This window comes from Orcinus orca, chromosome 14 (assembly GCF_937001465.1).
Source record: "Orcinus orca chromosome 14, mOrcOrc1.1, whole genome shotgun sequence".
In the NCBI taxonomy this organism is placed as follows: Eukaryota; Metazoa; Chordata; class Mammalia; order Artiodactyla; family Delphinidae; genus Orcinus; species Orcinus orca.
The window spans coordinates 31,851,883-31,864,424 of record NC_064572.1 but is presented as its reverse complement, the minus strand read 5'-3'; the positions used below and the strand labels follow the sequence as shown (position 1 = coordinate 31,864,424).

General features: G+C 41.8%; 1 protein-coding gene and 1 long non-coding RNA gene across 3 annotated transcripts in view; one reads left to right on the top strand and one right to left on the bottom strand.

Annotated features, from left to right (window-relative positions):
* LOC125961101 (uncharacterized) overlaps positions 1–7,842 on the top strand; it is a 259,744-nt gene extending 251,902 nt beyond the window's left edge. The window contains exon 2 of the long non-coding RNA XR_007471416.1: positions 7,752–7,842. This is a non-coding gene — a long non-coding RNA (uncharacterized LOC125961101). The remainder of the gene's footprint in view (positions 1–7,751) is intronic.
* Positions 1–11,885, bottom strand: part of VCL (vinculin) — a 105,795-nt gene extending 93,910 nt beyond the window's left edge. The window contains exon 1 of one of the 2 annotated variants that reach the window (XM_004273091.4): positions 11,611–11,885. In XM_004273091.4, the coding sequence (XP_004273139.1) occupies positions 11,611–11,778 (168 nt within the window). In that variant the 5' untranslated portion in view covers positions 11,779–11,885. The remainder of the gene's footprint in view (positions 1–11,610) is intronic. The other variant, XM_004273092.3, reaches the window with a different exon arrangement.
* Between the last annotated feature and the right edge of the window lie 657 nt (positions 11,886–12,542).

Below are 12,542 nucleotides of genomic sequence, written 5' to 3'. Positions count from 1 at the left end.
CCAGTATCCAGCATATTATGTAGTCATTAAATATTTGTTAAATTAATTTGGCTGTTCCAGAAGAAGATGAATTCTATTTCACAAATGCATTGTACTTTTTAACTCTACCTGGAAGGGCCAATTCCATTTACTTTAGTGACTACCCCTTCAGTTTTTTTCTTTTTTAGAAAATAGGACAATGAATGTTTGGGATAAATCCCAAATCCTAAGTCCCAATTTTTGCTTCTAAACTGGGGTGGAAGAGGGGAGAGATACAATTTTACTCTCACTATTGCTCCAAACAAAGGAGATATCAATCATAAACTCAGATGTCTGAATTTTTCATGGGAAACTGGCAATCAAAGGCTTAGGCACCTAAACTGTGAATATTTTCCCCACAGTTGATAAAACTGTATATTCACAACATATGGAATTCTACTGAAAGCTTTCACTGGCACTTTGCCTTGTTGAGTAAAAGTTAGAAGTTATACTTAGACATTAAAAAAAAAAAATCAACACTGCTTTTTCATTAGACTAACATTTAAAATATGACTTAAAAATCATGGAAAAATATATTAATATATCTAACACTCACTGAAATCTTTAACTATGTGTCAGGCATAGTTCTAAACATTTTTACAAACTCATTAATCTTCACAATAATACACTCCAAGTCAGATACTATGATTAGCTTTGTTTTACAGATGAGGACTATGAGAACCAGAAATTAAATACTTTCTCCAATGTTACATACTTTGCAGGTGTCAGTCAGTGGTAGGATTTAAACCTCAGCAGTTCAGCTCTAGAGCCTTTACACTTAACCATTACACTATAGGTGATTTATCTTATATCTATATCTAAAGTCTGACTTTGGTATTTGCTGACTCATACCAGATGCACTTTGCCAAAGTTGGCTATTCTGTTCATTTGCAAAGCATCAAAACTAATAGAGAATCCCAAACCCATGTTCTGTATTTCTTTAAACTTAAATATCCTGCATAATCCTATGTTGGGCAGGATTATCCCCATCTGCACTCCAGGACTCTATCCCTGGAATTTATTTATTCAGGAAACATGAATTGGATGATCCTACTGCATGCAATACCCTGTGCTAAGCAATGATTTACTGCTGCTTTCCTAATCGCAGTTAAATTTCATCAAGATTCACCCACAGCATGATATACATTTTTCCAAAGAAGCATAAAACATTTTGGGGTACGGAAGCAGCAAACGATCTTCCCACTTGTTTGTTCAACAATTATTCCTCAAGACTCTACTATGTGCCAAGCACTTTGATGGGTGCTGAAAATCAGGGGCAAACACGGCAGAGCCAATATTTGCCCCGGGGGCTCTAGTGGGGGAAAGATGTTCAAGAAGTGATAATCACACAAATAATTACTTACAACTGTGAAAAGCACAGTAAGGAAAAAAATAATCAAGAAGAGGGCAGCTGAAGCTGATGCTCAGCGGTCTTTTCCTAACTAGGGGGCCCACCACCTGCTTATTCTGCTGCTGGCCCACTCACATTTTCTCCATGGCTCCAAGGAATCAAAACTGTAGTTACAGTACTAGCGTACAACCCTTTAAAGTAAATAATTTAAATTCTGCAACAATTTCATGGATGGAGAAGACGTAGATAAGCTAAATCTTTTATAAGATCATAAATTTCATCTGTATTTTAACAACCTGAGGCCACAGACCATGTCTTATATACCCTACTATTATTCAGAACACCAGGCAATGTGCACAGCTAGAGTCATAACTAATTTTGGTGGTTTGGGGGGAAAAGCCACAGAATAAGAAATTTAAGTGTTACTAGAGATTTACTAGCACATTTATATATCCTTATCTACTTTAATTAAATGAATAAAAACATGTTGTCCACCTTACAGATAAAAGATGAGCCAGTTCTCCAGGGATGGGGTGGGGACAGAGAGAAGGCTGGAAATATAGAGAAGCTAGATAAGTTGAAAGCTGGCCCCTCAACTTTCAACTCTAAGAACAAATATACCATTTTTCTTTCTTCACAGAAAGCCTACTTGTGGGAATAAGTTAAGCTTATTTCAAAAAGAAGGAATGACTTTGGCTTGGATTGTGGCCAACTGCAATGAAATTCAGCCACTTTCCCCTTAAAAGTCATCCAACTGGAAATCTTATCAGTGGGAAATTCTCTAAGGGCCAAAGACTCTATTTTCTGCAACTTAACGATATTTGTAAAACATTTTTAGTTCTAAGGTTCACTACCTCTCATCCTCTACACATACACACATCGCACACTCATACCCATCCAATGAGCTGCCTTCTCATAGAAGTGACGGAATTTTTTGGAATCTAAAGTTCCAATATGTAACCAACACAATATAATATTTATGAACCTTTGTTTCTTTTTGTGATTATGCAGGCATCTGCATATAGCAACATTTGAGCGCAGAAGAAAAGTCACCAAGCCATCCAGTGGAGGCAAGAGATAGTGAGCTATCTTCATCATGAATGAGCCTAGAATGACCAGCAGGTATAGAGAGTATCAAGGCACAACACACTTATCAAAGGAATACCATGAGCAAGAGACTGGGATAAGCACGGCACCAGGAATATCAAGAAGAATATAACCCAGTCGTTGTCCTCCAGAAACAAACAGTCTTAAAGGGAGACACCCTAGGGGAGTAAGGAAGGAGGGGAGAAAAAAAACAAACCCACAATCAACTCAATCATCCAAAGACTGATGACCCAGCATACAAGGACACAAGACCTACAAAGCCTTACCAAGGGACTGGAAGGAAGGCGAGGAATCCCCAACTGCCTATGTCTAATTATACAAGTCCCCTTTTATCCATTACTCTATCATACTCTATCCCTTTGTCTGCACATAATACACATACTTAAATAGATTTAATCAATGTAAAGACCCCATATCTTTAATAAGGATGTTGAGATTAGAAGTTCTTTCAAGATCTAGCCCATTATTTTGAACTTATTTCATTCCACACTTACTGAAAGAGCAGTTAGCTAAGTACAGCATGGCTCCCTAAACAGCACATGACAGAGAAAGTCATGGGTTGTTGTAACTGACTGGGTTTCCTCACTTTTCTTTGCAAATTCTTGAGCAGGAAAGTGAATTAAATGGTTTGCAGGGGGAAGGGTGTTAATGGTGAAAAGGGATAAGAGCTGGTGCATCTATATATAGTTAAGTTTGTATTTATATCTAGGGAAACAAATTGGTTTGGAGTAGAGAGAAAAGACAAAAAGACAAATCAAGTTCAAACAGACTGTAAAAGGCTGAGAAACACTGGACACGACTGTGACTAAAGATAGATTTTTTAAAATTTCAACGATAAAAATGTAATACTTTTGTAACAAGAGAAATTCTGTTCTTTCTGAAAGACTATACAAAGCTCAGCATGACAAAAATGATTATTAATAGTATACATATTTTTAGTGTTAAAGATAAAACATTAACGATGATAAAAATACAAATGAACAAAAATCCCCTACTTATATATTTATTTCAGCTTCCTTCCCTAACAAACCTTTTTGCAGATTGTTAAGAAGAAACAGGTAAGATAGCGTTCCTCTCATAATCATTCCAAATGGAAACTGAACAAATACGAAAATGACAGAAAAAAACAGAGAAGCAGGAGCCTAGATAACTCAAAACTTAACGTTATCCAAACTAAACTGTCTATGTGGCCCAATATACCCAAATGCATACTGTTAAGAATTCTACAGGTCCAATGTACAAGGAACAGAACGACCGATGAAAGCCTGCAATGGGAGGTCCTTCCTCCCATATACCAACTTTTGTCTCTGGGTGTTTCAGAGTCTTATTACAGATTTGAACTTTACTCCTTAAATTTCACTCTGAAGTATTTATACTACATAGCACTGAAGGCTGTTGGAGCTTAAAAAAGCCAAGGCTGAAATTTGTTTTCTTCTTTTAGTCCTGTCTATATGGGAAGGTTTAAGAGCAGACTGGCCTGAAAGCAACATAAACTAATAGAATGGCCCTTTTTCAGCAACAGTCCAGAGCATTATGCTAGAGAGAAACCTTGCTGGGATACCAGCTAATCTCTGATGTTCGCCCTTTAAGGACTGCTACTTCTTTTGATACTGCTCTAAAGCTGGTTTATTATGTAAAAAGTATACCCCAGTGTCATGACCATGACATAAGGTTCAATGAAAAGTTTGGGCCTGGATCAGCCAAAAAACAAAAAAGCAGATCAACTTTCTGATATCTTTTGTCTCCTGCCATATGGTTCAAGGAAATAAAGATCTCTTAATGAGGAATTCATGACTCAGTATGATACTACACTGTAACCAGCAGAGTTCCAAATAATATATCAACACCTGGTCTAAATTGTTATGTTTTAAAAAGACAAAAAGAATGCAAAATCCCAATGCTACTTTCAGATAGGAGGCAACATATTCTCACATTATGAATTTAGTAAGTGGCCTGCATAGTTGAAATGATTCTGAAACAGAGAACCACAACTCAAAATAGCCTGAACACTTTCGTTATCTCAAACAGTGGGCAGTTAGCCATTCATTCCTCCCTCCTAGTATATATTCTACTTGTTTCAGACAAGGCCCATTATAAATTCAAAGAGACTGTTCAAATTCAGCTATACCGGATGTCTGAAAGCTGGGGATGGAAAATTGTCACTGCACAAAAATTCCTATTACAATATTTTCTGCACAAAAAAATGAATGATGGGCTTCCCTGGTGGCGCAGTGGTTAAGAATCCACCTGCCAATGCAGGGGACACGGGTTTGAGCCCTGGTCTGGGAAGATCCCAAATACTGTAGAGCAACTAAGCCCGTGCGCCACAACTACTGAGCCTGCGAGCCACAGCTACTGAGCCCACATGCCACAACTACTGAAGCCCGTGCACCTAGAGCCCGTGCTCTGCAACAACAGAAGCCACCGCAATGAGAAGCCTGCGCACCTCAACGAAGAGTAGCCCCTGCTCACGCAACTAGAGAAAGCCCGCCCGCAGCAACGAAGACCCGACGCAGCCAAAAATAAATAAATTTATTTTTTTAAATGAATGCCATATATATATATATACACACACACACATATATATATAGTTAGTTCATTTAAAAAACAAAAGTTACATTGCACACCTATGACCAGCCCAACATTGAAAGGAGCAAACACAACAGACATGGCCTCTGCCACTGAGAAACGTACAACCCAATGAAGACAAACACTGACCAAGTATGATGACTGTCACAAGAGAAAAAAATACATGCTATGATGGACTTTAGACTGTGGATAATTAAGATATTCCCATCCTACCCTCTTTCTAGGTGTGCCAGTAAAAGACCAGGAAGTTGTCAGAAAGGTTTTAAAATAACGACCCTCTCAGCTGTGATACATACAAAACGTAAGTATTTTATATATACATATACACATACACACACATATATATAAGTGACCGGTAATTAAGTATATAAAATAACCAGACTCCTTTTTTAACCAATATACCAGAAATATTAAAATCCAAATAAGTCCCATCTCCATAAAAACAGTTGTCTTAATGCTACCCTTACTCCGGACTATAGCAGAAGGAGTCAACTTATGATACTGTGGTTGATACCACAAAACTTTTACTCTAACTTTTATTTTGTCCATAAAATATAAAATAACTTTTATTTTGTCCATTGTTATACCAGTGCTATTTACAAAACAGCTTTAGAAAAGCCCAACTTTCCACTGGTCAATATATATAAACAAATATTTAAATTGGGGCTCCATTAAAATTATAAACATAGTTGTAGAAACATACAATCTCCAAAACTCTTCCATTCTCTCGATCATGAGTAAATGCTAAGTCCTATTTGTATATCTCTTTTGATCTAGAGACAAAGTGTTTCAAATGAAACTTCACGATTCCCCAAAGAATCCACAAACCTACTATAAATACTATTTAAATACAGAAATCCTAGAAACCTACTTTAAATACTATTTAGTTCTCATAGACTTCAAGCTAAGCAGCCATAAATACTAGAAAAGCCTTTACGTGTTTGGCAGACATACTTTTGTGTTACCTGTATCTAGTCTTTTTTTTTTAACGCTGCAAAATTGAATGTCACTGTGAAACAGAACACTACCTTCACATCATTTTTTTAATATAGGCCCTTCACACAGGCCATGCCAAAACCAACCTTTAAACAGATAATCTTTCCAAGCCCAGGACAAATGGAAACTCTTTGACTAACAACATTCTCATTGCTTCTGATTCAAGCTAGAAAACTTCCAGTGATATTTAACAACTTTGTTCTAAGTGGACACAGAATGGTGGAGTGAAAAGAGCAGAGTGTCCAGAGTAAGTGAAACAGAGCTCAAGTCCAAGCTCCCCCACTAATTAGCTGTGCCACTGTGGGCAGGTTACTTAACTTCCCTGATCTACAGTATCTTCATCTGTAAAATTCAGACCATAGCAATACCTACCTTAAAGGACAGCTATGAGATTATACATATGAAAGCATTTTATAAACGATAAAGAATTATACATTCTTATTATTTACCGTATTAATTTTTTCCTTAATATAGGAATTTATATGTTCATTTTAAAAATTGGAAAATACAGAATATGAAGAAGAAGAAAATCACCCACAGGCCTGTCACCCAAACACTGTTATTTATTTTAACTGAAATAAATCCAACATCAACCAAAAGAAATTAAAGTAGGAATAATTTCAGATGTTAATATAGATAATTTATAAAAGAAAAAATTGATTTCTTTTTAAGAGCAGAACAGTCTTTCCCAACTATCAGTTTAAAGACAATGCTGCTATTTGTCCCAGAGCTGGTCCCAACAGGGTATGATATATGGGTGAGGCTCATAAAAGTAAAGGCCAGAAAAACGTCCGAAATAAATATTTCATGAGTCCCAGGAGTAGTTACAACACATGCCCTCAGATGCTGCAATGGAGAATGCAAAGTGTATGAACCCCCATTAATAAAACTGGCACGACTATATGGTCACAAAGACTGTCAGATTTCTATGGGCCACTTCAATGGGAAAAAAGAAAAATTTATATACCATGCTACAAGACAGTCTAAGACTTCTGAATTTTTCACACTGCTGACTGAATCCCATCCTTGGAACCTGTACCTCTCCTCTATTTTTCCCTTCCCATCCATCTTTCTCCTAGGCCCCCTCCTTGTTTTGTTACTGCATTAGAATCATTCTCTGTGTTTAAAATGGCCTTATTTTATACAATGGAATATTATTCAGCAACAAAAAGGAATGAATTTCTGACACATACTACACCACAGATGAACCTTGAAAACATTATGCTAAGTGAAAAGTCCTACACAAAAGGCCACATTATTTTCTGATTCCATTTATATGAAAGGTCCAGAAAGGGCAAATCCACAAAGACAGAAAGCAGAATGGTGGTTGCCTAGTGCTGGGGTGCTGGGGGATGGGAGAGAATCAGTGACTGTAATGGGTATGAAGTTTCTTTTTGAGGGAACAAAACTGTCCTAAAATTAGACTATAGTGATGTTGTGCAATTCTGTAAAAATACTAAAAAAAAAAAAACACACTGAATTGTTTAAATGAGTGAATTGTATGGTATGTGAATTATATATCAACAAAGCTGTTTTTAAAAAAATGGCCTTGGGCTTCCCTGGTGGCGCAGTGGTTGAGAGTCCGCCTGCAGATGCAGGGGACACGGGTTCGTGCCCTGGTCCGGGAAGATCCCACATGCCGCGGAGCGGCTGGGCCCGTGAGCCATGGCCGCTGAGCCTGCGCGTCCAGAGCCTGTGCTCCGCAACAGGAGAGGCCACAGCAGTGAGAGGCCCACATACCGCAAAAAAATAAAAATAATAAAAATTTAAAAATGGTCTTATTCAGTTGAAAAAAGGACATGTAAATAATCCCATCCTACCCTCTCCCTAAGGGTGGAGTAAAAGTGATGACTCAATTGTGATGATATATATATAAAGTGACCAGGCTACTTTTGTTTAACAAATACACATTAAAAATTACAAATCTAAATGAGTCTTGCTTAATGATTTCCTAAGTCAAAACTTGGTCCTCAGATTCTCAATAATTCGATGCCTTTGTTTAGGTATTCTTTCCACTTGTAATGCCTATATTACCATGTCTTTAAAAGTTCCAATCCCGGGCTTCCCTGGTGACGCAGTGGTTGAGAGTCCGCCTGCCGATGCAGGGGACACGGGTTCGTGCCCCGGTCCGGGAGGATCCCACATGCCGCGGAGCAGCTGGGCCCGTGAGCCATGGCCGCTGAGCCTGTGTGTCCGGAGTCTGTGCTCCGCAACAGGAGAGGCCAGAACAGTGAGAGGCCCGCGTACCGCAAAAAAAAAAAAAAAAAAAGTTCCAATCCCACCTTCTTTAAGGCCAACTCAGAGGTTATCTCCTCCATGAAGCCTTCCCCATGCTCTCAAGAAGAGCAACCTTACCTTCCTCTGAACTTCCATGATACTTCACTTCCTCCGGTCCACTTAGGACCTTCAATCCAGTATTATACGTATTCTGCCCAATATCATACTTATTGCTTTGATGTTAGAAGGGATATGTCTCAATAAATACCTACCTCATAAATGGATGACTACAACTTAACAATTCAGAATTTCATCATCACCTGGTAAATTTTAATTTTGGAAATATCCAAAAGTCACTTTAGACTCAAGAATGGTATATAAAGTAGTAGGGTTAAAAAATGCCGACTTCAGACAAAATTTTCTTGACCAAAATAAAACAAATTAATTTGACATATATATGTAAATAATCTGTAAGAAATTCCCAAAGAGAAGCACTGGAATAAGGATATAGCCTCCCAAGGTAACTGAAAGAAACCTGAATTGTATAAATTCCAGGATATTTGTTCAAAAATCAGATTCGTTAATTTATAATAGCACCGTGTGTTTTTTTCCTGAGAGTTCTATTATCAAGCTCTACTAATTCTTCTTCTACTGTATTTCTAATATGGTTCTAATTCCTGCTCCATTTTCCCTGCCACACCCCAAGTCCAGGCCCTCATTTTCCTCATGACCAACCAATTTTAAAAGTCTCCTAATTTATCTTCCTTCCCATAGTTCCTTCTTTCCTTCAACAATATCAAGCCATCCCATGGGCCACTGCTGAGGGTAGGAACTGAGAAGCACATACGAGGCCTGTTCCCCAGACACAATCTAGTTGGGAACTTGATACATGTACACGATTCATTACAATATTCAGCAGCATATACACAGGGCCACAACAGACACCCAGGATTCCAAGCAATGGGTAGGTCCTCGGGCCTCCCCAGAACACAATCTATACAGTCTCCCTCACACACTGTCCTCATCCTATCCCTTCCATTCTCTTTGTTCGTCTTATTGGCCTTCTGTTAAAGTGCCCATATGGCATGCACCAATTTCATCTCCAGTTTCTCTCCAACTTGCCTCCTGAGCTAAGCAAGACAATCTACTTGCTGTAATCTGGAAGTCACTTATTCACAAGTACCTTTGTTCATGATTAACTACTTATCAACACAACCCTCCCCACTTTCTCTCTGCTAACTCCTATGTACCACCAATCTCAAGTCCCTTCTTTTGTAATGTATTGGGAAGTTTGCAATTATATGTAATTTTGTTTTCAGTTTATCAATGGCCTCATTTTTTTGGTATTTGTCTCACAGTATCTATTAGTGTTTCCTAACTAAGGGACTATATGAAAGTCACCTATGGAGCTTCTCAAAAACACAAAGGCCTTGACCTGACCCCCTAAAGAGCTCCTCAGTAAGTCTGGGGTGGGAGCTGGACATCTTTATTTCTAAAAAGCCCCACTGGTGATTCTGATACACATCTCAACCTAAGAACCACTGATTTATTAAAATGCTCCCCATATAGCAGACATTCAGTTCTTATTAATTCATGCATTGAAGCTCATAAATAACTTTTTTCTAAATAGCCTAATCAGATATCAGCCCCTAGACTATACACTAGCTCTGCTCCAAGTGCAACATGTGGTTTTAAGATTTCATTTCCTGAAGTACTCCTTGGAGGGACACTATTACCTTGTCTCTTTACATTGTTTCCTATTTGTTGAGTAATGGAGGCCTGGAATGCAGCCATGTTAGACAACACTACATAAGAATGTACTCCGGAGTCTTAGATTAAAATTAGTTATAAAAAGAACAAGAACAGTGTAGAAGTAGACATTTTGAATGAATTCAGTATTCTTCCTGAATACAGTCTAACTAAATCTACAGAGAAGGCAGATGGGGAATTTGGTCAGTAGCATTCTCCTAGTACCAGTCTCCTGAACTGTCTCCTGAACTGGTCCCCTGAAGACTGAGGAAGACTTTGAGCAGCTGAAGTGTGCTAAAGTGCTCTAAACAGATCCGGAACCCAAGCCCCACCCAGACCCACAGTTGCCTACCAGCCTCCTAACTACCCTGGCACACACTAGTTACACAGCTCAGTGGGGAAGCCGTATAAAATTTTTCCAAATTTGTTCCCCACAGGCAGCAGCAGTCTGAGTCACCCACCCAGGGTGGGAAAGAAAAGTGTGATATTAGCCAGCAGAGTGTTAGGAGACTGGTCACAGCACCTCTTTTCCCCTTTCAGAAGTGGACTCCGCCTCCTCCAGGAATCACCTCAGTTATTAGTCACAGCTGTGGGCTACAGGGGTCTGCAGAGCCACTTCGCCATCTAGGAAAGTTGTGGCTCGGGGAGGAGACGCCCCGCTCTTTTCTCCGGCAGGGGCCGCAGATCCCAGATTCCACAGGCCTCTCCATCTTGCTTCCTGCCAGGAGGAGGGGCCGATGAAGAGGGCCCCCGAGTCTGGAAAGGCCCCAGTGGGAGGAAGCCGTTTCACAGCAGGTAAAGCCAGGTGGAAATCTCCACGGGAGTTGGAGGGGGAGGGGGGGGATGAAAGGCAACAGGGTTAAGCGAAAGGGGAAAAGGGATTCGTAGTCATAAATTACTGCATAAAGATATCACCCGGTGTTTGTGAGTGCCAGAGGTGTGAGCAGAGGTAGAATGCCCGGGAAAGGAGGAGACAGGGACGAGTGGCCACTAAAACAAGTGGACAGAAGGGCCGGACGCGGGGAGCTCTGGGGAGGGCTCAGAGGTGGGTGAGGCGGGTTTCAAGGTAAGGGGCAGAAGTATTAGAAAGGAGAACGTGGCTCAAATAAGAATCCCTGGAAGGCAAGTCAGGGAATCATCAGAGGAGCCCGCCAGCCCAGAGGCCAGATTGAGGAGGCCTAAAAAGGAGCTGAAAGCAAGGCTGTCAACGGGAGGGGCGACAGCCTGCTGAGGGAAAGGGGCTATCAGACATCCTAACGCCTGTCATTTATTGAGCGCTTACTACGGGTCATAAGCTGCGCTAGCCACTTTATAAATACCACCTCGCTGAATCTTCACAACAAACCCGCAAGGCAGGCATTATTATGATTGCCCCCATTTTATAGGTGAGGAAACTGAAACCCAGAGAGGCTCGGGGGCTTGCTCAAGGTCACAACGCGGGGGCGTCAGGATTCAAACCCGAGGCGGTTTGGCTCCCGAGCCCACCGGCAAAGCCACAGGCAGCGCAGGGGAGCCGCAAGGCAAGCCGGAACCCCAGGGACGTCTCCCGCCCCCGTTCCCCATCCCAGGCCCAGCGCGCTCACCCGAACGAGGTTACTGACGGCCGCCTGCACGGCGGCCACAGGCGCGGTGAGGTCAGGGATGGCTTTGCCATCCACCTCGCCTTCCTCGTGCATGATCACCAGGTGCGAGATCTGCTGCGCGACCGGCTCCAGAATGCTCTCAATCGTGCGCGTATGAAACACCGGCATCGCGGCGGCGAGCGGGGCGGCGAACCGCGGGCTACAGAGATCTGAGAACGGCGGGGCCGGGAATCCGCGGAGAGACGGACTCTGAGCGGCGACTACGGAGTCCGGGCTTCCCTCGGCGTAACCAGTCTCGCGAGCGCCCCGCCCCCTCTCGTCGCCGCGCCCAATGGCAACGCCGCTCAGACCCGGACCTCCACTCCTATTGGTCCCTCTTTGAGATGCTCCGCCCACGCAACCGCGCCGCCAAGGCCCCGCCCCGCCCCCATTCCCAAGGGAGGGGCCTGGGATTGGGGCTGAGCCGCGGGGTTTGCGACCGGATTCCCGAGCCCTAACGCCGGGCGCTCCTTATAAGGGCATGGTGGGAGCGGAGCGTGCGGCTGGAGTCGGGGCCCCGCCCCCCGGGGCCGCCTCCAGTGTTGGCTCTGCAGAGCTCCGCCCCTCTGCAGAATCACCTCAGCGGGATGGGGTCTCTTTACCTCAGACGGCGCTGGAGTCTGAAGAGACCAGGGAGCTGTAAGTCTTCACCCTGCTCCCCAACTTTTCCCTTCACACGACGCCCTCAAAATACACTTTCCATTTCCTCTCAGTAATACATTCAAACACAGAAGTGCACAGAGAAAGCATAGGCGTCCCATTCATTCACACACACGCTCCACCCACTCCCGAGCTCAGAGATACTCACAGTTTAAAGTTTGGTGTTCAGGCTTCTAGACCTTTATCTACTCATTATCTTGTACATATATATTTTCTAAGTAAATGGGATTAAG